The 26,997-nt window shown below is 34.7% G+C and overlaps 4 protein-coding genes across 9 annotated transcripts; 2 read left to right on the top strand and 2 right to left on the bottom strand.

Moving 5' to 3' along the window:
• The first annotated feature begins 153 nt into the window (after positions 1 to 153).
• Positions 154 to 2,158, top strand: LOC118273431 (phosphatidylinositol-glycan biosynthesis class W protein-like). Its single transcript, XM_035590403.2, has one exon. It carries the CDS (start codon positions 391 to 393, stop codon positions 1,699 to 1,701), a length of 1,311 nt encoding a protein of 436 aa, XP_035446296.2. The 5' UTR covers positions 154 to 390; the 3' UTR covers positions 1,702 to 2,158.
• Positions 2,159 to 2,614: 456 nt separating this feature from the next.
• LOC118273432 (metallophosphoesterase 1) lies at positions 2,615 to 10,179 on the bottom strand. 3 transcript variants are annotated; one of them, XM_050697599.1, is made up of 8 exons: positions 10,054 to 10,179; positions 9,732 to 9,963; positions 9,416 to 9,631; positions 9,019 to 9,181; positions 7,647 to 7,898; positions 7,193 to 7,418; positions 6,540 to 6,599; positions 2,615 to 6,208 (listed from the first exon to the last, which is right to left on the bottom strand). In XM_050697599.1, the coding sequence occupies exons 2-8, from the start codon at positions 9,746 to 9,748 to the stop codon at positions 6,075 to 6,077; spliced, it is 1,068 nt and encodes a 355-aa protein (XP_050553556.1). In that variant the 5' UTR covers positions 9,749 to 9,963; positions 10,054 to 10,179; the 3' UTR covers positions 2,615 to 6,074. The 3 variants fall into 3 exon arrangements, with proteins under 3 accessions (XP_050553556.1, XP_035446297.2, XP_050553563.1); XM_035590404.2 differs by having other exon boundaries at positions 9,732 to 10,176; XM_050697606.1 differs by lacking the exon at positions 2,615 to 6,208 and having other exon boundaries at positions 6,233 to 6,599; positions 9,732 to 10,176.
• Positions 10,180 to 10,645: 466 nt separating this feature from the next.
• On the top strand, positions 10,646 to 20,280 carry LOC118273260 (uncharacterized). Of its 4 annotated transcripts, none has more exons than XM_050697626.1 (4): positions 10,646 to 10,692; positions 15,087 to 15,186; positions 15,619 to 15,800; positions 17,204 to 20,280. In XM_050697626.1, the coding sequence occupies exons 1-4, from the start codon at positions 10,661 to 10,663 to the stop codon at positions 17,529 to 17,531; spliced, it is 642 nt and encodes a 213-aa protein (XP_050553583.1). In that variant the 5' UTR covers positions 10,646 to 10,660; the 3' UTR covers positions 17,532 to 20,280. The 4 variants fall into 4 exon arrangements, with proteins under 4 accessions (XP_050553583.1, XP_035446041.1, XP_035446042.1 ...); XM_035590148.2 differs by lacking the exon at positions 10,646 to 10,692 and adding an exon at positions 10,699 to 11,040; XM_035590149.2 differs by lacking the exon at positions 10,646 to 10,692 and adding an exon at positions 11,117 to 11,285.
• Positions 20,281 to 20,637: 357 nt separating this feature from the next.
• LOC118273458 (G2/mitotic-specific cyclin-B3) lies at positions 20,638 to 26,571 on the bottom strand. Its single transcript, XM_035590436.2, has 8 exons — positions 26,395 to 26,571; positions 25,866 to 26,175; positions 25,053 to 25,321; positions 24,219 to 24,435; positions 23,633 to 23,887; positions 23,230 to 23,385; positions 22,948 to 23,122; positions 20,638 to 22,830 (listed from the first exon to the last, which is right to left on the bottom strand). Exons 2-8 carry the CDS (start codon positions 26,163 to 26,165, stop codon positions 22,667 to 22,669), a joined length of 1,536 nt encoding a protein of 511 aa, XP_035446329.1. The 5' UTR covers positions 26,166 to 26,175; positions 26,395 to 26,571; the 3' UTR covers positions 20,638 to 22,666.
• Between the last annotated feature and the right edge of the window lie 426 nt (positions 26,572 to 26,997).

Raw genomic sequence — 26,997 nt, 5'->3', positions numbered from 1 at the left:
CAAACAGCTTTGAGGATTATGCTGAGGTTTTACTTGGATAGTTCCCTTACTTCTTAATTGTTTGAATTCTTTTGTCGCATTTTGTAAAAGAAAATGGTAATTAGCTAAAAAGACTTTGTGTACACGCTGACTAGAATAACTGTCACTGTCAATTATTGTCAGATTGACAGTGATAGACGTCAGACAAATGTTTTGATTTCGTGATTCAAAAGCACACAAATTGTAAATAAATGTTAAAAGTAATTATAAATGAATACATAAGAACTTTTTATGCTTATAAAACAATCAGTGAAATAGGTACAAGTACCTAGTTGAACTTGCAGTAATAAATCTGAGTAAGTCGCGGAAAGATAAGCTTATCAGTGGCGTTTTCAGTGTATTGTAGGTACAATGAACGCTTCAGAATACAAGAAGTACCATGAATCCTTCATGCAGAATAACCATGGCTCGACGGCGGTCCACACCTGCGCCTGTATATTCTTCACTGTGCAATGTGCCGCCTATTTAGCCATCAAATCAAGATTCCCGCGATGCTGTCAATTCGCCTATGAATACTTGGTCATGGTGCTACCCATGATCGTAGCACACACCTTACTAGCAGAATACATTTACATTTTAAACCTTGCAATCTTTATTATGCTATTAATCAATCTATTATTGTATCACCAAAACATAGTAAAGAAGTTCATGCAAAAGAATGTATTTCCAAACAATAGAGTTCCTTTGATATCTTGTCTCAGGGGACTAACGTACCTTATCACGGGATTATGTATATTAGCTGTAGACTTCCAAGACTTCCCTAGGTATTTGGCCAAAACAGAGAGATTTGGGTACAGTCTAATGGATACCGGAGTTGGTTTATTTGTTATCATGAGTGGAGTTGTACATAAAGACTTGCGGACACAAAAACTTGGAGAAATTGTAAAGGGAAATTTTAAAATAATATCTGTATTAGTTATTCTTGGTATAGGAAGGTATGTGTCTGTAAAACAACTGAATTATCAGGAACATGTCACCGAGTATGGTGTGCATTGGAACTTTTTCTTCACAATAGCTGTTTGTAAAGTCCTTTCAACTATTGTGTTATATTTTTCTAACAATGCAGTGTTACTTTGTATTCTGTCATTAGTTGGCCATGAACTTTCTCTGTACATGGGTCTACAAGACTGGGTATTTGGTGACACCCCTAGAGATTCCCTCATATCAGCAAATAGAGAAGGAATTTCCTCCTGTTTAGGATATGTATCTATCTATCTATTCGGTGTTTGTATAAAAAATATATTGCTAAATAGAAATGTCACAAAATATCATACACAAATTAAGTTAATATTAGGAACAGTATTAATGTGGTCTCTCACATATTTTGTACATGTGATTAGACCTGCATCTAGGACTTTAGCTAATGCTGGTTATTGCCTTTACATAGATACTCTTTTGGTAACTATGAGTGCTTTTTTATATTATATTACTGTATTAGTTGAAAGCAAAGGAAACAGTTTCAAAGTGCCTGTTATATTATCTCACATAAATACTAATGGGTTATCATATTTTCTGATAGCCAACCTGTTAACAGGAGCTGTGAACTTATCAATGAGAACTTTGTTAGTGCCTAGTTATGTTACTTTTATTATATTGAATATTCATATGATTGTATCTTTGACTGTTGTAGTTTATCTAAAAGTATTGGGTGTAAAAATATAATCATAGCGTGTGTGGAACTAGTTGGCTGCTCCTTAGGTAACATGGATGATTGGGCAGTTTGCCTACCACTTCTCTAGGAGAATAAATGAGAAAAAAAAATAACAGAACACATTTTAATAGATTCTCTCATATTGCAATTCATTACATTTAGTAAGGTACGAACAGACAAACATACCATAGCATAGTTTTACATGTAAATAAACAACAAAGAAAACAAACAAATATTATGTGAGTCTATTTAATTAATTATAATAAAAAATACACTGGTGATTTTGTGGTGCTAGTCAAATAGAATTGCATTGGGCCAATTAAATGGCGAAAAAATACGTTATACATTAAAATATGTAAAAAAGAGTATATTTTTGTATCAAATAAATGCATTAGTTACCAATTGTAATGTTCTATAAATGCTTGGGTTTAAATAATTGTCATAGTAAGTCAGTGACAAAGTCAGAATATTAAAACATTAGAGGTGAACGCACATATCCGAGCCGAACGTTTGGCTCGGCTTCGCACAATATCAAGAATCGACCGCATCCGAGAAATCGTTTCTACGCTTGTCGCATAAACCGCGCTGAATCTGAAGGCGTTTTTCGAATACGTCTAGATAGAATTTCTGGGGTTCTTCCAGATTCGGACGATTCGACGCGAGGAAGGTGCGAGGTTTCATGAGATTTCATATACAGAATTCTAAAATTCGTTTCGTTCGACGCGTTCGGCTCGGATAAGCGTGCGTTCACTTTTAATAAACATGAACTCACAAAATAAATTATGACTTATGTCAATGACTTGTACATACAATTCACATTCCATATTGTTCAATGTTATTATTATTTGTTTAATGTAAAATATTATAGTTTTACAACAAATATACAGTTAAACGTTGCTACTAGTTTTTTTATTTTAATTTAACTTATTGTCATGACAGATGGCAGTTAGCTTAGGGTCAATTTATACTGGTGCAGACCAGAATCGGATTATAACGGGAATAATTGACATAACAAATTCAACCTTATCTCCTACAACACTAATCACACAACAGCTTACTAACTATCAATCTATCCTTTTGAATCTCAGAAGTACATAGTATGTAATGTGTGTAGGTATACATTGACCCTTATTTATTTGGCGCTTAGGTGTAGGTCTATTGACAACCCGTTTATCAGGCAGTGGTGTACTGGAAGTGCTTATTCAAATTGTTTTAACATAAAATATTTTACCAAAGACATTAAAATGAACAGAGTAGCATGTTTATACATAATGTTTCTTCCACATAACTTAGTAACTTAACGGCTAGGCTTGAATTCTTTTTAAAGATTTTTATTATATATAAAGATCTGAATACCCGCAATTTGAATTAAATACACGTATTAAATGAGCATGTACGTACATTTTTGTACATTTACATTATGGAGCATTATAATATATTTATTTCTAACAATATCATTCAATTCTTGTCATGTAATAAACCTGTTTTAAGATTGCTTTAAAAGGCTAGCTGCATATAGAAGATTTTAAGTACATATGCCTTTATGGATACAGCTTTAGAGCTGATATTCGGATGGAATATGCATTTAAGTGCACCAACCTGCATTGAGCAAGCATGGTGATTAATGCTCAAACCTTCTCTGTGTGAGAAGAGGCCTTTGGTCAACAGTGGCCACTTATAGTTTGTTGATGTAATGCATTTAAGTTGTAAGTTTGTTAGGTGCGTTGGGGTAACATCGGACGGATTTTCGAATAGTTGCAAGGATGTTGCAAAAACTTTATTATCTCAATTTTGGTACACAGTAGATTCATGAAAAAAAGTGGAAACGAATAATGATTAAACACAGTGTTATTTAAAATTTAATTTATTTATAAATACTCAATACTTTTTGCTTTGCAAGCCTATAAAATTAGGACAATTTTTTTTTTGATGTGATGACGATTTGGCCATCATGGGGTAAGTTCGGACAACAATTTAAAATAATTTCTAGTGCTAGGAACACAAGGTGTATGAAAGGAACGTAGCCGATCTTTCCTGTACTTTAACATGAAATCACAAAAATTTACCTAATACAACAAATATAGATGTTCCAAATGATTCTATTTTTTTTCGTTTAATTTGTCCGATCTTACCCCGCATACCAAATTTCAAAGAAATTGAGTTTCTCAAAGTTTAGATTTATCCACAAGCATTTTTGAAGTGGCTGCATACGTGAGTTCTTTATTATTTATTTGCTGCATGGCTAATTCCAGCGCTTCTTTTGTATAAGTAGTGGCCCGCGAAGAGGTTCGGGAGTATTTACGTGGCAACTGAAGGTTGGAAAATCAGCCCTAAGTAATTATTTAAAATTAAATTAAAATCATTTGTAACAAAAGTTTGACAATCACTGCCCATTTTCGAATAGGGATATTTTTGTCTGATCTTTACCCGACATGGGTAACACCGGATTTCAGCCTACAGAGGTAGTAGACAAATCTGGATTAGTTTTATCATATTATCATTGCTCAAAACTTAGTATTTAGGCAAAAACATGTCAAAATAAGCTATACTTTTGCTAAAATATGCAAATAAAAATGTAGGTGAAAGACCGGATAAACAAATATTTTATAAAATTTGCCTTTTTTCTAAAACGGCGCGGGTACACGTCTGTGTTGACCGGAGCGAGTGGTGGTCACCGCGGGGTGGGGCGGGACTTAATGACGTGCCACGCAATGTGATCAGCATTAAAAAATATAGCCAAATAAGTGAGATATTTGATTTGTACGTTCTTACCCCTCCGCCGATCTTACCCCAACGCACCTTATATTCCAACTTGTACTTGTATTGTAACTTAACTTTAAACTTACTTTAAAACATTAAAAACATTGGAGTTTTAGGACCTTAGAAAAATAAGGGTCACTCACATTATGTAGCGAAAAACATAAAATCTACCATATACAGTCAGCCTTAGTTACATAAATTTAATAGAAATATCAATTAAATATCGAGGTATTTGTAGAGTTAGTGATTAAGCTTTAAAATTAGGGCGTTTGTAAATAATAATTTAGTACATACACAACAGGTAATATAATTAATCGAGCCTTTTCATCATTGTACCTAATATTAGTTATTATTCTGCTTATTTGTTTATAATTGGAGTTTTTTCTTGGCACCAGAACGCTAGCTCTAATATTTAATTCTATAATTACATTATTTAAAATATAAATTTTACATATTTAAATTTACTTCTACCATCGACGGGGTTACGTTTATTAATTAGTAAAAGCACAGCCAATTTAATTTGGGCCGAGTATTTTTAAATAATTATCATAATATACATAAATGCATGTAAGTATAAAGCCAATTTGAGAACTACATTAGTTACTAAATTAATACATAATATCATTTGATAAAACATTTTATAAATGGATCACGAAGGTTTCGTCACACAGCGATTTAACCAGCTATATATAATTATAACTCAATGTCTTTATAAATTATAAAATAAATTAATATAAAATAAATTAATAATAAAATAAATTAATTATAAAATTAATTAAAATAAAATTAATATCAAATAAATTAATAATAAAATAAATTAAGAAATTAAAATAAAATAAATTAATAATACACGGTGCCCACTTTCACCGGGTCAGGCCCGAGAAGGAGCGACCTCCTCAAATTAATAATATTATTTCGAAAAATAAAACAAATAAAAATATAATCCCACTGGGAATTAATAATTGTACTGTTTAAGTAGGTACTCTAAAAATAATAAGTCACAAAGTAAAACAAAACCTCAATCAAAGGCATTTTTCTCTGTTACCTAATTTTATTTACTGGGTGAATGTTAAATTGGGATCATTATAATATGTCATATTTTTTCAATTCCATAGTCAATTTATAAATCAATTCACTGGTTTCATAAGAGAGTTATACATAGTTAGCCACTTCAATTCAAAAGTTACTTATAAAATTATGTTAATGTTATAAGGCATAGTTATATGAAACTAGCAAACCCGGTGAACTCCGTTTCGCTACCAATGGCTTCGCTTATTTTTGTATTAAAGATGGCGCTGTATATGAAAAATGATTTGCCCTGTTTTCCTGCTTTTCTCTTGAATTTTTTCCTGATTTTTCTTTGCTATAAACCTCACGGAGCCCGAGACTTTTCCAACGAATGCAAATCGGTTCGTGCGTCCTGAAGTTATAGCGTCAGGAAGGAAAGCTTGACTTATTTTTATATTATAAATAACTAATTATATGGACTTACCTTGCCAATCAAATCTACAAATAAACAGTAGATATAAGTTCTCGACTGAATTTAAATCTTTCATCATATTTTACAATCGAGTATACCTTTCAAATTGGCACTTATTAACACTGGGATAAGTGTTACAATCTGCTAAATTCGTTGTAGCAATGGAGACATATCCGCACTTTTAGTTATTGTTGCGGATTTTCTGTGACAAAGCCTGGCAACACAGAACACTAGGCAGTATAAAAGCAGTATGACCAGCATACATAAATAGATAATTACAGTAGAACTCCAATTATCCGAATTAATGGGGACCGGGACCCATTCGGATAATCAAATATTCGGATAATCGGTTTTTTTTTAAAAAAATGCCATTGAAGAGAATAAAAGCTACGTTTTGATATTGCACTATTTTTTTATTGAATTAAATTGCGGGCGTAGTCAGTATAGGCACAACGGCAAGTTAAGACAAGTCAAGTCAAGACTTGACGCGCAAACACTGGCTTCGCGGGGGAGAATAATAGCGCACTTAGACTTTTTTTGACAATTTTTGTGATTCGGATAATCGGCGATTCGGATAGTCGGAGTTCGGATAATTGGAGTTCTACTGTAAGTAGGGAAACCTGGTTGGCGACCAAAATACTGTGTATCTCATGTTTTTTTGGTTGTTTTCTGAAACAAAAGAAGTATTACGGTAAGGTTCAAGTGGGCTTCAAGTTCTTTGACGTGTGATGATGGGAGAATTGTATAGATTTGGCACCACCCATTCTTATCCTACGGTTGTCTTAAGAGTTGACAAGATATAAACAATGGGCCAAATAGTGATCTCTGATATGATAAACATGAACCTTTTAAACTGAGATCTCCATGTATACCCACCCGCTAAATGTGGAGGTTATGATAACAACTCTTATCTAGAGGACCCATAGTCCAGCGGTGTAGTTGACCATCATGAACTGCTGCTGATGATGAAGGTTTAAGCGATACTTGTATAGGTTAAAGGTAGGCAGACGTACCTACCCTTAACCTATACTTTATTGTTTCTTAAATAATCCTTGCCCCACACTAGGATTTCCTCCTGCGGCGTGGGTGCGTTTCCAAACACATGACACCCAGACCCGGTAGAACAATTTGTGGATCACCCACGTTGCGCGGCAGGCGGTTGCCCACCGCGCCAACCGTGCAATAATTTTTTTTATATTACAACTTGTATTTATATTGTTACACATTATTGTGTGAGTATATCATATTATAAAGGACCTTACCTAGAACAGCAGCACCATAGCCAATGTAGTCGGTGCCCATCCTATACGAGCAGGTTGGCACGTAGACCTCATACAGAGTCTCCTGTTCAAAGGATATGTTGAGGGTCGGTGTCGGTCCATTCAGCCACACTAACTGCCTTTGACCGAGCTTCTTATTCTGCTTGACATATTTCGACTCGTGGTCGTGAGCGCAGAAGAATATGTTAGGGTTTATTGCTTTCATTATCTGGAGGGGAATTTCATGATTAATCATTATTTATTAGAAGTTTCGACTTATAGATTTAAGTATTAGTTGACAGCAAGGGTATCGAGTTAGGTTCCTGGGTCAGTTTTGGAAAACTATATGATAACACAAGAGGCTGTATTGGCGTCTGGTTTTATTATTATGTTTTCGTGTATAAAAAGAACAAGTCTTTCCATTGGGGAAAATTTTACTAAAATGTTTAAACCTTACCTGGTGTGCAAACATGGTTTTGTCAGTAACTGAATAGTGAGACACAGCGATCTTGAAGTTCTTCTCGTTGCCAGGAAACTCGTCATCCTTTCGTGGGAATTTATAAGTAATGGCATTTACTTTGTAAAAGGAGATATTAGAATACTCTACAATGGGCGGCTGCTCGAACACTTTCTCAAATTCTTCAATCTTATCGCGACGGATGGGTTCGTTCTCACCGCCAATATCGTTGTCACCGGGTACCCAGACTCGCTGAAAAACATATTGTTTGTTTTGAACAGGTTTCTTATACAGAGTCAAAGTGTCTCTGAATTCGAGGTCTAAATGGTATCAGGTGATCGGCAAAATAGGTGTAATTTTATTGTAACTTTTGTGAGACATAGGTACTAAATTAATTATTATGTTATCGACTGACTCACGTAAAGGTTTGACGAGAAACTCGACTTACTAGAGGCTCACATTCATGAGCACCATTCCGCGACACAGAGCACAGTCGAGTTCCTCGTCAAACAAATACGTGAGTAACTCCCTTTCGCCGATAACATTATAATTAAAATAGGTGTACTTCTTCGTGGACAGCACACAAGTTACAGTGATTTAAAACCTGTAGGACTTATAGTTTTTATATTTTTCCGATATCAATTAAAACCTTCCCGACCACCAGGTGCCACTTAGACGTCGACTTCAGGACACCTGCTACTAACAACGAGGGTCTTAGATTCAATGTATAAACAAGTACATTGGTCCTTTGATTGAAAAACTTCAGATTCATAAGTTAACTTGTGAAAAATGTGTGCAGCTCTCAAAAATGTGCATAAGTTAAAGTCAGAAACCAAAATTATTTATTTAAATTACACCAAGAAGTTACTTTTGAATGTCAAAGTAAATATTATAATGTTACTAATGTCAGTCTGTCAGTCAAACCTCTAGTGAAGCTATTTACTTGTTCCAACGTATGATATGAGATATGGAGAAAAACAAGCAAGAAACTCTGTAGGTTACTCTTATTCAATCAGGTTCACAATACATTTCTTTGTTACATTGTTTCGTTGCACCTCTTACTTCTCTAGGATTTAATTATAAATGTTATCAGTAACAGTTGTGTGTTGCAAATAATAATATCAAAGCAAAAATCAAGTCGCAGAATGCTATTCTTCAATATGATGAGCCACTAGCATGGCTTGAAACTAGTCAGATTCCTCATCAAACAGTTATGTGAACAAGCTGTTAACATAATAATTAACTTCTCTAGAGATTTGAAGGATAATGATTGGATGTTACATAGATTTAAATAAGTGCGTTGGGTCCATCTTTACCCCTCAGAGAATAATAAGTCAAAACATGACAGATAGATAAATATTTAGTAAATTACCACAGCAGGGAAATCCCATTCAAATATACCAGCCAGTCTCTTGACATAGCCATGGAACTGCGGCATGGTAGCTATGGAGCCTTCATCCATCAGGTCACCCAGGTACACCAGGATTTCCGGGCTCCAATAGTCCACTACCACTTTGAATGTAGACCTCAGGTAACTGGAAATAGATGGATAAAAGTCAAACTTTAATAATACAAAAATGCTATAAAATAGAAATGTAATAAAGATTGAATCTATAAATAATCTGTAATCTCAAGTAAAATTTTTTACCAGATAAGTTTGTGATATTTCATAATTTTATCATAGATAAATGTGAAAGACATGTTGATAAAAGTAGTTTCGCAAGATAACACAACAAAAATTGGGAAACCCTGTTATTTATTTCACTTACCTATCACTGTCCCAATTAAAGAGGTAGCTTAAAGGAGGTGGGACGGCTTCGTCTCCTTGAATTTGGGGATCGGCTATAAATAAAATCTTTATACAACTTGTGTCTTGATCATCGCACTCCAGCTCTGGCCAGTACTGTTTCTGAATGAGGTAGACATACCATTCACAGTAAATGACTGCCCCAAAAAACGCTGCTATCATGTATTTGACTGTTGTACTGCAATAATAAACAATTTTAATATAATCCATGTTAGACTATGAATGGAATTACTAAATTATTTTGTCAGCTTTATTTTATAGACACAAAAAATACTTACCTACGTCTTAAATACATAATTATTTTGAATTTGAATACTTTTGTTTGTTTATTTCACTTTTTTACTTTAGTGATAGAGTTGTTGTATTATTCGTAAGAATATATTGGTATTATAAACGCCTTTGATTTTCGTTTTTTTTATAAAGGTTTAGAATAGATACGTCACTCCCGCTATTGTTTATTCAATCACGAATTTGTCACCAAAGAGTATATAACTATAGGGCAATTTGGCGCTGAAAAATTCGTATTTAATGTAAGTAGCGAATATTAAATTAGATTACTAATATTTGATGTATATTGCAGTAGGTATTATAATATAATACCTAATAATATTTAGCAGCATATTATGCTGTTAAAAGAGAATATACACATTGAATTTAAAAAAAATAATTTAAAAAGTGTACTGTAACGTCCTTATATTCTATTATCACCTCAAATTCAAAATACTTATCTAAACTACTTGCAACTCAAAAGTCAAAACAATTCATGAACTGTTCGTTTTACGCAAATGTAAAATACTACGAAGTGGGCATAATTTGTGTAACTTATTTTTCTTAGTTAATCTATTATCGTATTTTTTTACATCTAACGTAAATTATATTAAACATTTAGCAACAAAATTTACCCAACACGCAACAAAAAACCCTTAATTCGTTCATATTATACTGAAGACAAAGTGTTGTTTTTTTATGGAACGGAACGTATCCATTACATGATTGTTGACATTAGTTTGGGTGCATTCATACCCATGTATAAAATCATGAAATAATTTTTGAGAAATTCCTTTCATTTCTTGATTAAAAACATTCATTTAATGTAAATATATTATTTTGATTATTTCCTCTAAAGTAAATAAATATTATTCGTTTTTCTTTTAGTTTCAATCATAATAACAAAGTCTTTTGACGGTTTCTTTGTAAAAAATAAAACATGAATGCATCTCTATTGCGGCGATTTGACAGGTCAGCTTCGAGCCACTTTTTAGCTTTCTGAGTAGCGTATTTTCATTTTATTTTGTGTTATCCTTTCATTTACGCGTAATAAATAACATGTATGTAGTTGTAACAGTAGCGTGATTAGTTTATTAGACTATTTGTAAGTGCACTTACAGTGTTATATAAACGGTAGAGGGCTAATCGTTTCGGCAATCCCGATGCATATAACTACATAGTACGTCAGTGAACGAATGGTGGCATTAAGATAATGGATGTGGATGCTCCTAACATATTAAAAAGGTGCAGTAGTGCACCGTTAATAAATGAAGCAGCCACTACGGCGGCCACATCGCCCACGACGAGCGTAGCACCCAGGTAAAGTAATATGTGCAGAACACGCCTCCTACGGCTCTGATACGGTTGTTGCTACGCTGCTTACCTATTTTTGACAGCTGCTGAGGTCGCCAATGGGTGCTGTGCCCGTATTTAGCGATGTTTGTGCATTATTCACAGTGTATACTGTTAATGTTATCATTACTAGTTGATTGTATATTGTTATGGTAAAAGTGCAGTAGCTTGGCGTCATTTTTCAGTGTTGAGTTGCGGTATGTTGACAATGTGTAAGTGCTGCAGTCAGTGCTGAGCTATTAACTTGACTCTGTGTTCCATATTTTGTGTTATATGAGTTTTTTACTTATATTTTCTTATTTTGTTTTTGGTAAATTTCATGTTGCTATTATCATGCTTTATTAATTGAATAGTTAAAGTAGTGTTAAAGTCTTAAAAAGCTGCTCCTAATTTTGAACCGGTGAGTTGTGGTCTTGAGTAATTTTAAATGCCACAAGTAACACTAGAACATACCTAATATGCATAAAATACCTCTTACACTGTAACCACATTTGTAAAGAAACTAAAAACAAATGATTCACAATATTATAAACTTACTCATTCCAATGTCCATTTATGATATTAATTAAAATGCATTTGAAGTCATCAACACCTACACGCAGTATCCATCCTGAGATAGGTACAGGTTGTTAATGATCATTGTTGATAATGTAATTAACTCATTTGATGAGGTAATTTAATTGTTACTTCACTAGACATTAGTTTTATAATTTCTTTCTAGTAACTATCTAACCGTTAGATGTTTGGGACAAACATTTAGAAATAGTAGTCAACATTTCAAGCAATTTTTTAATATTTTATTAGTAGTATGAAGTCAGTGTGTTTTATACTCTTGTTACCTTTTTAACTCAAAATCTGCCTTACAAATTTTGGTAAAATTACAGCATAGTTTAGGTATGTATTGTATAATGGCAAATTTCGATCATTATTACCGGCCATAATAAAGAATCATCATTTATTCTATGAATGTCTATCTCGCTATGATGTTATCAGAATAAATTTTGATAAATATAAAACTTTATGATAAATTGGTTTTGTAAATACTTATTTTGTGTTGTTTTTAACTTTGTGTTCGAATTCTTGAGTGAGAATGATATGGGTTTTTCATTGTAAAAAGATTGGGTGAGGTGATTTCTACTCTTGTAGTGCACTAAAGATGACTTTAGAAAAACGTTTCCGTGAATAGTGCATTCATCTTAATAATATGTTAAGATAAATGACTAGTAAGTTGTAAATAGCTCATAAATAACAGCTAAATGTTGGCCTATCACCTGTATTTTGTAATTAACCTTTTGATATTTCTTATTGCAATGAAAGACTATTTGTATATATTAAAGTGGATGTAGTTTTGTCTTGGGTTCTTGCCAGAAAGGCTCATGACATAGATTGCTTAATTTTGACATGTAAAATGGCTTTAGTAGCCAATTCAGTGCCGATTCCAATAACCAATCTTGATCCAAAATCTTTAGATTAAGATCGATTTTTGACATTAGTTCTATAGAGTTTCTGTCAAAAAAGATAACGATTTCGTTATTGAATTTGGCAGTTAGTTGGGACATAAATATCATTTAGTTATTCATAATAATTATCATACAAAATGGAAAACCTAATAATGCTTAAGCCAATCTAATGGATCATAACAATTCCAGTATTATTTCTTAATAACATAGCATTATAATATTAAGTACCTAAGGATTCCACCTAAATGGATTCCAGTAGTAGTCAATCCTGTTATAGTTGGATCAATTCTGGTCGCGCGTTTGGCCTTATTCCAATTGAGATGACCAATAGCCAATTGCAGTTTTGCGCATAATATGATTTGTGAGTGCATTGGCACGTACGACTCTGCAGTTGTAAAGTGGATCGGGTATGCAAGCCAGTAACCTTTCGTTGCATAATAAAATGAATAGATTATCGTGTAAGCTGTATCAAGCCGAATAATGCACGTATCTGACACGTGTACCGTAATCGGATCGTAGTTTTTATAGTGCACTCGCGATTCTGAAAAGACGCGTATCACATAACACAGGACCCTGTTATTCACGTTCCGTCGACATGATATTATTTCCATTGACATTCATTGCATTTACAATTCAATAAAATGCCTCGCCTACAGTCGCTAAAGGGCGAGTTATGAGTTCAAATATCAATGGACTTCTATGATATCAGAAGATTTATAGAACATGCCTTTGATTGACTACGAATAATGGCTTTTGAATGAGCATGAGACACGAGTGTTTAGGTCACCTAGTTCAATCGGGGCGTATGCGCATCGGTATATTATAGCTGGAAGGAGTTGATAGCTAATCTTCCTTTTCGATACCAAAAGGATTTCGATTCTCAACACTAAAAACCTGGTGTACAGCCAACCACATTATGTCCACTCGATTCTATTAATAAAACACTCATTACAGTTTGAAAAAGGCTTTACTTTCCAGGCTTTGATACAAAGTCGTGATAACAAACTCGTCAATAATGTTACTGAAATGAAATGTATTATAAACACTGACTAATTGTTATTGAATCATGCAACAGTGTCCATGTTATTATTGTCTCACGACGGCGACAGTCCTTGTTTCGTGTATAATGTTATGGTACCACTATATTACTGTTTTATAAGCAGTAAGTTTGTGTTACTCTGTTTATTCATTTCTAGTTTCCACTAGCCGTTTCAAAACTTTTATGGAACGTAAACATGGCTGTTTTGAACTGATTTTGTCAATTTCGCGCAGGAAAAACATCGATGACGTTTCATTCGAGTTATAATGAAAATAATCTGTTATTTCATGTTTCTGTTGCTGGAATTCAAGCCATAAAAACGCGGCCAAATACCGAAGTTGTTTGTTAGTCAGTTTTATTTTCGTTTGTGGGGAAAAGTGTTGTGGTCGAAGAAATTAATTTGTCGCCGAGATTCCAGCAACATTCCTTGGATACTCCGTAGTTAATATTGATGATCAAAAATTCCTCCAGTGCAATTCTAATTTATTTTATGGCCGTATAAACTGAAGGCTTGCCAGGAACTCACATTGCCAGCCATTTTAAAATGCTTTTGGCTTACTTCCTTGCCAGTTCACATTAAGGACGCCATTTAAAAAGAGCGAAGTATTAATTTAATGGTACTTAAACTTTATAGAGCTTTTACGAGCTCATGAGGTAAAAGAAGAACAACAAAACTGTTGACAATGGTGCCGCTTTGGACGTTACTTTAACGCAAAGTATAAGAGAAACAAAAAAACAAACTTTATTTTTAAATAGTCACACATGTGATGTTGTGTAGTCACAATATGAAACCATGCCATACGAATCTTCCCTGCATCGACATGTTCAAAACATCAGCTCGCAAATGCCCGTCTTTATAATCTAATTGAGTTCGCCGCCGCAACACTTCGCCACTCGTCCTCAATTGATACCAATTCGCCTCCACAGTGGTAGCGTGCAAGATTGCACAAAATTACCATCATATAAACTGTTAACTGTTATATGAAGATTTTGCGGTATAGCTGAAGCACTTGAATATTAAACCGCGCCCATTTGCGGGTAGGCATCGTTTTGCAGTGGCCTCGATTCTGTTCGTCGCCCTCTATTCTGAAAACATCGATATTTATGTATTTTTGCTACTCGATGTGGACAAACAACACGCACTAAATTAATTTACATAGCGTAGATACTTTCGTTGTCTTGATCTAGATACGTCTTGCCAGTATTTAACTTACCTACTTTTGTATTTATTGTCGGTTACTTCCAAGTTTCTTTCCGAAGAGTTGCATTCTCCCGAATTTTCGTCGAGTACCTAGATAATGAATGTGTTGAAAGCTAATTTGGTCATTCCAAGAGCGAAAGGTGTATGTGAGTGAAACAGATATAGGAGAGAATGAAAATTGATAAAATCTGCGATCCAATTCGGTTAAGAAACAGGATAGGTTGCTTTTGTAAATATGTGCTATTGACTAGTCTAGAGGAAGCATAATTGCTACTTAGTTTTCAATGCTAAACTTTTCATAATATTGTTTCAGGAACACGTCGATCTTCAGCATGTTTTCAAACAACAACCTGACGCGCACGCGCAGGCATAGCGGGACCTTTGGTACTGTCACCTCGCCAATCAACGTAACTGTGAGTTATTTTTCAAAATAATTATATTCATGGTATTTGTATGGGTGCCACTTTTCCAGGCGCCAATTTGCATAATAACATTTTACATTGACAATAAAGCGAGCGGGCAAAAAAGCGGTTGTAATATAAACATTTACATAAAATCAACTCGTTATTAGATGCAGATACATATCAGTCATGCATGCTAGTCATGTTACTAGTTCCATATGGGTGGGCCTATACTATGTTGTCAGCATAAATACTGACTTCTTATTCTGTTTCAATAACAATAGAATTGAAAGAGATCGACTTCAGAAGAAATTGTACACTATAATAACATCTTTACGATAGTGGTAAACTGATAATAGTTTAAAATAGTTTATAACCTCAAACTTACAATGTAGTAAAATACAATAATCTGTCTTCTATAACAGGTGATTATTTGTTGCACAGAGCTCGTGGGCGCGGATGGCGCCGCGGGTGAACCAGCTGCGCGCCGAGGAGTGCGCTGACGTGAGCAACACGCGCGAGGTGGCGCACGAGAGGGAAATACACACCGCCATGCAAATGGGCCAATCTTGTGAGGATCTGACGCTAGTCGCCGGATTAGCCAACTCACCTACTAGGACACCTAGGTATTGATTGTTTGAATACTTACATAACAGTCTTGTTCCATGATGATAGGAAAACGAAATAGTGCCTCTAGTGTAGGCATTCATCATGTATTTTAGTATATTTTGTCAGCTGCCGTATCTTGTTCAGAAATATGGTATTGCGATGAAAAACTCAATGATTGAAAATATAATCTTTGACCCACCCAAACAAATGTACAGAAAATACCTTAAATGTGATGAAAATATTATTCGATCTCTTATTTTGCCACAGAATCAATCAATTTTGTTTTGTTGGAGAGCTAAAACTCATAAAACAATCAATACGCCTTTAGCCGGCGGATACAACGATTACGACAAAATCGAAACACAACTCGACATGTATGGAGCGCCGGCTCCTACGCTTGACGCAAGTTCATCTTTGAATATATCAAAGAAAACAATTGACAGACGAAGCGATTTATTTAACGAGATAATTTATTCTGAGTAATAACTTTACGTAATTATTCTCAAATAGGATCGTTAAGCATAATAGGTGGCCTCGTTCATCTAATGAGCTCTCGCTCGGTAATGCTGGAGTGTGCGGCTCGGTTAATACCTAATAATGAGATGGAACAGACCGGTCTCCTAACTTGAATCTAACATACTATGCCTACCTTACGCAATGTATCTGACACTTGAACTTCTTGACTTAGGAGAGATGGTGACCTATAAGGTTTAGTGTTTTTGTACCTTTTAGAAAGCTAGTGAGCAAATACCTAATAACATAACCTGTCCTATGTCAAAATAAAGATAATTTCATTGATGATAGAAGTTCGCATTTTGTTTAGCGACATAGAGCGATTTGCTTTCCACACACATTTCTTATCACTTTCGGGATCCAGACTATCCATGAAACTTAAAACAAAGCGATAAAACCGTTTTATGTTGTTTTCAAAGTACGAAGGAGTGTTTCTAGGTGATAAAAAACAATGATTCATAAAATCAGCTTTACTTTTAAAATGGTTGCAACGTGTTGTATACAGCTAAGTAGTGTGCCTAGTTTAGTTCTTCCTAGGAACATAGAAGTATATTTTCTATGGTGTAAACAGAAAAATGATTATTTATCGTGATGTTACGCAGTAAGACAACAGCCCTCCTACATTATTACCTCCACCTACCACTTAAATTTTCTCTCGATGACAGTGCCAGATAGTCACTCGATGTCGTAACCTGAAATTAAATGTTTATCGTTGCCCGCACTTACAGGCTTAGATAATGTTTTGTTATTGTTGCTAAGCCGACTATTACGTAAAACAAAATTGTTTTGTTTGTTTTCTGTTCATTAGTTGGATTTATTTTGATACCAACTGTATATTTTACTATAGTCACTGTGATAAAAGTAAAACGATAGAGAAAAATATATCACCGTAATATTTTCGTTCCAGATTTTCACCAGTAGTCTCCCCTTCTCCAACGCGGAAGTACACGACGCGGCGGAGCTTGTCCCCCATTGCTATCCGAGCGTCAAGCTTCAGTCCCGTCAGCCGGCCAAACATGCTGTCTGGCAAGCGACGGTGCGACGAGGCAGACTCTCCTCTATCCAAACGTATGTGCACCTCAGACAGACTCACACCCTCCACGCCAGGCACGCCAGACTCAGACTCCTTAGAGTGCACATTCAGGCCAGTCTCCCCCAGAGTCCAGCCTATGAATGAGTGTTCGCACGAGTCTACAGATGTCCAAGGAAATCACAAATCAACAAATACTAGCTAATAGTGTATAAACAATTTTATAACAGGTTTTTAAAATTGAAACTTTTGCGGGAATAGTTATATTAAGACATCTCTTGCCAACATCTTCGGATATACAGTCCAAATTTTTATGACATTCAATTTTACATTGATTAAAATAGTAGCTTTTATAAAATTACAAGTTAAGATCTAATATTTTCGCAAAAGTTTTCAACTCAATTCTAGTACTATGGGTTTTAATGACTTCTCGATACTACGGTATTTTATATTTCCAAAGTATAGCGAGTCATTACAAACCCAGTAATAATCTTCATAGGGTTCAAATTCGTGTATTTGTTCCAATACAGTAGCCTACCACGTTGGTTCCTAATGAACTTGAAATTATTAACGTAGTTTTATAGGAATGAACTGTAAAGTACGTCTCAAATGGCTTTGCTTCCGTTGCTAAATGCCATATTGTAAATAACATATTTTATAATAGCTGTATGTCTTGTCTGAGACTGGCTGGAGTCAATGACAACATCAGGTCATAGTGTACAATTATCAAAAGCAAATTCGTCCTTGACACGACACAGGGTAGTGTTAAATTTTCCATCGTCAAGGTGCGCTAAACTAGCCGAATAAGAATGAGGTGTTTTGATAATTTCAAAAGTCAATAGCAAGAGAAATGTACTAGTTGATCAATATATAATATTTAGCAGCGGACGAGCGCATGAGATAGACTTAAGCGAGTGCCCTATTGTTAGCCAAAGCATCCAAAACTTTATTGTAAATATATTTAGAAGCGTTCGCGTGTATAGAACGTGTAATGTATATAATTTATATCGTAAGTTAGGGTAGTGAACACTCGAAAGCGTGTAGGTATTATTGCAGGAGCGATAACTTCGTGTAGTTTTGTTTAGTCATTGGTATTTAAATGTATATCGCGTTGCGACAATAAGTTGCGTGCTTTACACTTTGTAAGCAAATATGAAAACCTCTGTTTTGGTCGATTTTGTATCTATTTTAGTTTTGTCGAATATTTCTGTGATTTGAGGTTTGATGTGAAGTGGCTTGCATGGATCCGGGAACGTTTGAAATGTTAATTTCTCACATTGTATGTTATTTATTTAACAAACTTATAATCGTCATAATAAAATGTAGTATTTCAAACGCATTTTCAGCAGTAAGTTGCACAAATTAATGATTGTAATTTTCATTATAAATAAGGTTTTATAGGAGTCATGTAAGCCGCGTGATGTTTAAATTAATCCGCCGATTGTAATTTAAGTTTATAAACAAAACATATTGTTACTGAGGAGCTGAGTATTTACTAGGCAATAAGAAAATATGACACGGCGTAAAATTGCCTATCACGACCATACACCATACTTATTTCGAGTTTATTTACTCTCAAGCTCAAACGTACTATTGCCTAACTGATGCAAAATAAGAATATTTCAGTCTCTGTTTATGTAAATTTGTCTAGTGAATACAATGGCCGTAGGTATTGATGGTTTTTTCTTAGTTATTGTAACCTCACCCACTGTAAGGCAAAAATTAATAATATTCGGCAAACACGTTACGGCTTTAATGAAGTATCTTTGACGGTAGAAATGATAAGTACAGAAATAATAAATGGTTTTGAAGCTATTTTATTCCCATACTTTACAATATGAAACGTTATTTTTTGACATTTGGTGTAACATTGGACTACACTCTGATACCGTTAACAATACACATATTAATCAATCTAAACTTGGCTTAGTTAAATCCACATATGTAAATAATTAACATGAACTTTCTTACCTAACCGATAATACAAAGGCGTGAGTTTTTGTATTTGTGTAATGGCCCAATTTCACCGACACAGAATGACTATATTATTTTCTCATAATCAAAATACAAATAGAAATCTTTAAGCAGCAGAAATTACAAATCTTTGTTTTACGTCACTAATGAATATAAAATAGTACCTTAATCATTTCTAATCGTTACAGACACTTCAAACTCCTGCCATGCATCCGCATGTTCGCAAAATGTGCAATATTTTCTCCACTACGCCGTAACGTGTAGCCGCAACATTGCCTTACAATTTCTGATAGCTTAGGAAATGTGATCTACATATTTTTAGCTATAGATTTCCTCAGGTTTATTTACACGATTTAGATCTATGGGAACTTTGTTTGTCCGCATTTATTGAACCACAAAAATAGACAATGGATTTTTACCAGCCAGATTTATAACGCAAACATGCAAAAATATTTTAAATTGAATAGAATTATTAGATGTTTTCTTGAATAAAGATGGACGCGGACGTAACAAAGCAATCCATTCCTTTTAATTTAAAAAAGATCGTTGACGTATAGTAAAAGCGATCTGTGTAAGACCACCTATATTTGTCATAATCAAATAATCCATCTCAATGATTTAAATTAATTAATGAGCCCTCCTGTAGGTACCGGGAGTAGAATTTTATGTAATGTGATAAATCTTTTGATGTATCGAAATGTAATTTTTATAACACCTGTAATAATTGTGTTGCTGACGGAAATTAATCGTTTTTTGGATTACCTCATGGTTGCAGTCGTGACCTGAACGTGCATTTGTGTTAATATAGTTTGTGCTATGTATATAAGTTGTAAGGCCACGACATCTTGTCCCGTTTACCTACGCGTATAAGTAGGTATTGTTTCGTAATTTTTTGTATGTATGTATTAGTCAAGATGTCAGGTTTGACTGCTGGAAAAACCATTTTGTTTTCAAGTGTGATTAAATCACAACATGAATAATTTACTTTGTTTCATTTTGATAAACTGTGTATGTTATTATGATGCGTGTTGCGGCTGATACTGTAAGGGGTCCCCGATTCAAAATCCGACTGAAATGAGATGAATGGATTTCGGAGTGACTTCAAGACATACTGAGATAATCATATTAGAAATTAATATTCTGATATACAAACATCAGTGGTCTATCATGAATGGTTTTGACCAGCGAATATATGGTCATTCAACATTATGATAACGCAGACGTGACCCGTTTTTTGATTACGATAAATGATGTTGATAGCAGCCCGCACACTTCTGTTACTAAGCTTATTTTTATACACTGATGAGGGATATTTCTTGTTCTAATCAATCAACAAGTTACCAAACCAAAATCACTTTTATTTACACGTCAGTTTTACATTAACCTTGTATAATTAGACGACAAATATTATCAAGAAGAAAACAGTTTTCAAAGTGACAATTATTCTAAAACTTATTATTAAACGAACAACATTATTATAACATTCCAATATTTTGTACTCTTTAAAATGTGATAAATTACAAAACATATGACAAATGATGCGAATAATCTCACAATAATTACTATGTAAATTAATTATATTAAAACATTACAAAATCCATTAATAATAAGTTATAATTAAAAGAGTATTAGCAAAGCTTGCCAAGAATACATAATATTATGTATAAAAACGTTTACACATCCGGCGCTGTTCGGGCCCGCACAGTACCGTCGCGGACATAAGTGTTATTGAGATAAAACAATATAACCTAATATAAAATCTACAATGATACGACTACTACGATACTATAATACGATTAAAACAGGAATAATTAATTCATTGAGAATCATTTCGATTTTACTGTATAACACTTATGATCGCGACTGTAAAGTTAAGGCTAGCGATTTCTCAAAGATTCAACAAATGCTAGTCATAAAATAATCCTAGGCATTGCATATTTATCATGTAAGCGAAAGCGCTCATGTACAAAAATATACACTTTGACGACTTTCAAACTACCCATCGAAAAATTAAAATCTCTGTCCCCGACATTACAAATCAAAGTGTTACAAATATATTTGTACATTTCTGATAAATATACACTTCAATACATTTAGCCGATTAACACGTATAATTCACATAGGAAGACAGCGTCATACTATTCATATAATAAGCAGAGAGGCGGAAGTAAAACAATATTGGAATGTGGATATTAGGCATTGATTTTTGGTAAAAAGTCTATTGAGGTCAGACAGGACATGACGAGATTTTGGTTTAAGTCATTTATTTATTTTTTTCAAACACTTGTTTCATAGAAACTTCGTTTCTCATTTCAACTGGGATTATTTATTGAGGCTTCATCCTCCTGGTCAAACATTCGAGTTTCAGGTACCATAGCATATATGGCACATCTTCGACAAATTCTGTAATTTGGTCAGGCTACCCTGACTCCACGCTATATGTTAACAAACATTTCAGTCTTTATTATTTTAATTAACCGAAAGTTAATAAACTTCGCATAACAACTCGTACCATAGCTTATAACGCTTAATAATTCGTGCGCTTAACACAAATTCTTAATTCATCTAGGTTTTCCACTACCTACATGTTCACTTAATGGCAGTGTTATTATCTACTCGGGTTGGGAGGCCCGAGGAAAATTGTCTAGTTTAGTCAAACTACTTATAATTAAAACGTATAGTACTACTGAGCCAACGTGGCACCTTACATTTTACTGGTTTCCTTGATTTGTAGCTCGCTCAAAGGTCCGAATTTTGTCAATTTCTATTCATTTCACGTGAACGAGCTACACGTAACATCGGAAGCATTCACATATTTTAAATTAGACAGCAAATAACAATAATTAAGTAACACAAATTATCAATTGCGATTTCTTAGTCTACGGCAGCGCGGACCGAGTTCAGTCTGACGCAAGATTACTTTTTAATTTATTGCCAAAAGTCGTCTACCTAAACTTTAAATAGGAAAGTAAATTGTAATAATACGATTAAATCAAAAGATTAACGAATAATAGCACAGTCCGTTTCCGTCATTTTAAATTCATAAGTATTTAATATGAACTACGAAACTCGAAAGTATCAACACTTATCCAAATTCAATAAATACATTTTCAATCATGAGCGACAGGATAAGCTAATAAAAAAGAAACTGCAATGAAGCCAGAAAATTAAACAACAACAACAAAAACTTTACATAAATAAGGACTTATGAAGCGTGAATTTTATGTACATTGCAACTTGAGTCAGACATCGTTCGTCCGCTAGCCTCCAAATAATATACACACGACTTTACAAATGTATCTATTAGAAAATTTGGACCCACCTTAGTATAGTCTGTACAGCATGTAAAGCGCCACTGGGCTTTTCTCAGCTAGAGAGCACCGAGTCTTCGATGAGAGGTACCTTAGCTACTTCGAAGAAGATCGTATGGGAGTACTTGTTCCTAACTGTGCTGATGGCGGATTTTGGCTTCTTGTGCAGTGTCGCGTTCTGCGCCATTGCGATGGGGAGGATATCCTTGACGGTGTACCCTACGAAACAAAACATATTTTGTTGAAACCAGAAAATATTATGAATCCAAAGTAATTTAAAGTGCTTGGATACTTAAATTGTATTTTCTTTCTGAACATTTAGTATAAACAACTGACCTGTATAATACTGTAGTGTGGGTGTCCAGTTTCCGATGGACTTCATTTTGAGCGCCAGGTAGAGAGCGGCGGCTGCCATCTTGCTGTCCGAGTACTCCAGCAAGTTGTACTCTAGCAGACACTGCTCCAGCACGAAGCGCGCCAGAGTCAGAGTCGGCATCGACACTCTTGCGCACTGGAGGAAAACCAGACAAGATAAATAATGACCATTCTTTTTCAGCACATTTTATGATAGAATTTAACATTATATTATCTTGTTATGGTATTAAAAATAGTTTTTACCCTGGCATATCTCCTGAGGAACCTGTAGGACAAGGGGATGCCAAGATCGAAGTCCACCACACGCAGAATGTTCATCTCCATCTTGAGTAGCTGGCTCAACGTATAAGCGCCGTCGCAGATGTACAGGAAATCATCCACGAGCGGAGGGATGCGCTCCTGTTGCACAAAAATATAACACACATTATGATACTGCGTTTTAGAGTACTTTGTATCGTCAATAATATTTGCACGAGAAACTACCACAACAGGTACACCGTATTATCTGTGGTGGGTATATAGATAATGAACAACTAAGAAAAGCGCGCGCAGATGATTTACGGGCAAACCTATAATCGTAAATTTTTACGAAAGTTCTTAACCCAGACAGCTAAAAGACAAAGTATATTCAACTTAGTCAACTCACATCAAACTTAGAAGCAATAAAAAGTGCAGAAGCACCAAGTAGCTGCAGTTCTTCCTTGGTCAGATGGTCCTTCTCAGGCTGTGTCTTGGAGGAACGTGTTAGGAACAGGTCCACCAGCTTCACGGCAAGGTACAGGGTCTCATGGTTCAGTTCAAAGCTCTCCTGTACTTCCACCATCCAGTCAACAAGAAGGGCTCGCATCCATGAAGTGATTCCTTTCATCCTTTGAAGATAGTCGTCAATAGGGAAAAGGCGCTAAAATGGAAAAGAGATAATATAGTAATGATAGGAAAGCAGTAAAGATTAGTTACATCAGCACCCAATAAATTTTACTTAACAATCATTCAAGTTCTTTATATTGCTGTTGGTAAATACTAATGTCCACAAATATGATCTTGATATTATCACCTGTATATTTGGCGCCGAATCGTAATACTACTAATATGTACTGAATGTAAATAAGTTTATGAACTTATGAATTAATGTTTACATTTTTTTCTTTCAGTTTTCTTGCAGCTTCACTAGCTTATTTACTTTAAAGATTGATTATAATAAAGATATTATATCCTGAGATACTAATACTTACTTCTCTACTCTTCAAGTAGTTGAAAATATCCATAGCATAGTTGGAGACCTGGAAGGGATCATTCCAGTTTTCTTGGTCAAAGTCTGGAACATCCGAGGGTGGCTTGTGAGGCACCTCAGTCTCTTCATCCAATGACCGGATGGTGTCATCAAGATTCACCTTGTCTAGCTTCTCACTTATAGTCTTGTATTCCTCCTTAGAAGTTTCTGATGGGCTGCTATAGAAATAATAAATTGTCAATTCAATTATGTAAAGAAAAAGGCATAGTATACCATGATGCATGCAGGCAGGTCTATTACATCAGAGAACCACAGACATACATCACTTCTGTATTACTATTGCAGCACTGAGAATTTTGAAGCTACCACTCTCATTCAATGGTAAATGCAGAAAACAGTATTTTTCTTTTATAGGTATAATTATGATGTATCAAGAGCAATGGCAAGAGTATCAGTTCCTCTATAAAATGCAGGCTGTGTGATTGGATTGCTGATCCAGATTCATGAAAAGTGGGTCATTTAATTAAGGTCAAATAACACAACAATTTAAAGTATCTATTGGTGTGAGATGCTCAAGAGTATTTTGCAAACATTTTGTCCTTCACACAGACCACACACACTTTTTACAAGAACATTTGCAAAAAATAAGGGAAATGAAATAAGGTGACAAGGACGATACTCAGTTATGGTTATATCCTCTCAGTCAATTTTAATACCAACTCTCATCAAACTCCTTTCAAGCAAACCTGGGGTAGGTTGGGGTAGCTGAAATGATACACATTCATACAACCTTCTTCACAGAAATCTAAGGAATAAAAGAAAAAAGGTAACTAACGTAGTTTCTAAAGCTGTCATGTACAGAGATGGTTCAGAGACATCACTCCTGGCCGACTTGGCAGAGTTCTGGCTCTGATTCTGATTAACAGTCTTGTCTTTTTTCTGTTCAATGTTCTTGAGGATGCCATTCTGTGCCCGGGTAGCTACAGGTTTCACCGGATCCTTGGCAAAGTGCTTCTGCACTGCATCAATGGCATTTGTGGCCACTCGCTGCAGTGTTTTAGCTTTGGAGGTCTTGCCATTCAAGGTTGTCTGTGGCTTGATGCTCTAAAAGAAAATCCTTGGTTAGGATAACAAATATTTTATGAAAAAAAGTACTAAGAACAAAATGTGAAGTTGGTTTAGTACTATAGTTCATAAAAGGACCACATAATTAAACATCCTGCTGTGTGAGGTTGTCCATTGAATAAAATGTAAATAAAACTTCTAGTTAAACAATGATGAAACAAAGTTACAAGTAAACTTCATTATCTTTGCAGATTTGTTTGACCTTGGCCTTATTTATTGTAGTTGTATTATTACTGTAATGTAGTTCAAAATGTCGGAAAAGATATAAAGATGTGTCCACTTAAGTACAATAGACACAGTAGAAACATATCACCTAAATAAAATAGCACATTTTGCAAATGTAAGTTTTGGAGGGAAAGTTCATTGACCCATATTATACTTGCAAATCCCACACCTAATATTGCAGAATTACACCACGTGAACTGTAACGTATGATATCAATAAAATGCCATTGTAATTCTAAAGGAATGTTGAATAGAAGTACCCTCTAGTGATACGTTTTAACAAAAAGAAATGTTCAAACCTTCACAGTCGGTAGCATTTTACTTTCCACAGTAACCTTCTTCACCCCCATGACTTTATCCTTATCCTGGAGCGCGGTGGTCTTGTTGAAAGCGTTGGTGATATCACCAAACGCTGCTCGCTTTGCCGTAACATCTTTCAAAGGGCTATCAGCTTTCCTCTTGTTTGGAACCTTCAAACTATCCTTGTGGGTTTTCAGAGAAGCCAGTTGCTTACTCCTCGTCGTAATTCCATGCCCCAGTAAACCGTTCAAGTTCTCATTGACGCCGATCGGCTTTGATGCCAACCTTGTTGGCGCCATTATGGAGGTACTGAAACAATCCCACAATTATATCACGTGCACTCATTAACGTGGTGAATTAACACGGTTTTATAACTCTACAATGTCCACAAACTTGTAAATTATTATGTAAACGTAAACAAGCGTTTCAAAATCGTCACGGCTAACGACTGAAAATGGAGGCAAAACAAGCGAACATCGACACAGCGTCAAACGGTTATCTAACGTTTATTTTGTAATTTTTACTCACATTTATTTTACGGCGGTAGCCGTTTTGATTGAATCGTGGTTACTTTAGAAGTTACACGGCCTAATATTTATTTTCAAAATGACTATTTCTATCTAAATTTCAGATAAATTCAACAAGACACCGGACTGATGAAACGTCTTCAAAAACCGTTGAACTACTTTGAAATTTCATTGGCTCAACGGTAAACCAACGACGAGGGAGGGAGGTTGCAATCCGTTACACGTAGAATGCGAAAAATTGCAACTAAACGTGATGTGACCGTGTCTATGATTTAATCTAAAGTCTTTTAATTTTGTGCAAATATTTTTTGAAGGAACTCATATCTTTGTAGCTTAATGCGCTTTTTTATAAATTTTCATAAAGTAAATAGAATGGTTTATTAAAAAATATTTTTGTTCACTGAACCTTATCTCTAGTTTCGTAAAGGAACGCTTACGTCAAAACATCAAAGCGAAGGATTCTGAAGGAACATTCCAGGAAGGATATAACTTTTTAACTTTTTTAGCATTGATTGTTTATTTGCTATCACCGAAATAAAGTGATATTGATTTAAAATCAATATAAATATGCTTGACTATGAATATAAAACAAAAGCAATGAACT

The sequence above is a fragment of the Spodoptera frugiperda genome, chromosome 1, assembly GCF_023101765.2.
Source record: "Spodoptera frugiperda isolate SF20-4 chromosome 1, AGI-APGP_CSIRO_Sfru_2.0, whole genome shotgun sequence".
Lineage (NCBI taxonomy): Eukaryota > Metazoa > Arthropoda > Insecta > Lepidoptera > Noctuidae > Spodoptera > Spodoptera frugiperda.
The sequence above is the reverse complement of the archived record's forward strand: the minus strand, read 5'-3'. Positions and strand labels throughout refer to the sequence as shown.

Coding starts and splice junctions, on each gene's coding strand:
- LOC118273431 (XM_035590403.2), top strand. CDS start 391: ATGAACGCTTCAGAATACAAGAAGTACCATGAATCCTTCATGCAGAAT.
- LOC118273432 (XM_050697599.1), bottom strand. Junction 9,182..9,415: donor TTTAATTGGGACAGTGATAG/GTAAGTGAAATA, acceptor ATCTATTTCCAG/TTACCTGAGGTCTACATTCA. Junction 7,419..7,646: donor AAACCATGTTTGCACACCAG/GTAAGGTTTAAA, acceptor ATTCCCCTCCAG/ATAATGAAAGCAATAAACCC.
- LOC118273260 (XM_035590148.2), top strand. CDS start 10,934: ATGGATGTGGATGCTCCTAACATATTAAAAAGGTGCAGTAGTGCACCG. Junction 15,187..15,618: donor CCTCGCCAATCAACGTAACT/GTGAGTTATTTT, acceptor TTTGTTGCACAG/AGCTCGTGGGCGCGGATGGC. Junction 15,801..17,203: donor TCACCTACTAGGACACCTAG/GTATTGATTGTT, acceptor TTTTCGTTCCAG/ATTTTCACCAGTAGTCTCCC.
- LOC118273458 (XM_035590436.2), bottom strand. CDS start 26,165: ATGGCGCCAACAAGGTTGGCATCAAAGCCGATCGGCGTCAATGAGAAC. Junction 23,888..24,218: donor ACTACTTGAAGAGTAGAGAA/GTAAGTATTAGT, acceptor TTTCCATTTTAG/CGCCTTTTCCCTATTGACGA. Junction 23,123..23,229: donor TCCTCAGGAGATATGCCAGG/GTAAAAACTATT, acceptor GTTTTCCTCCAG/TGCGCAAGAGTGTCGATGCC.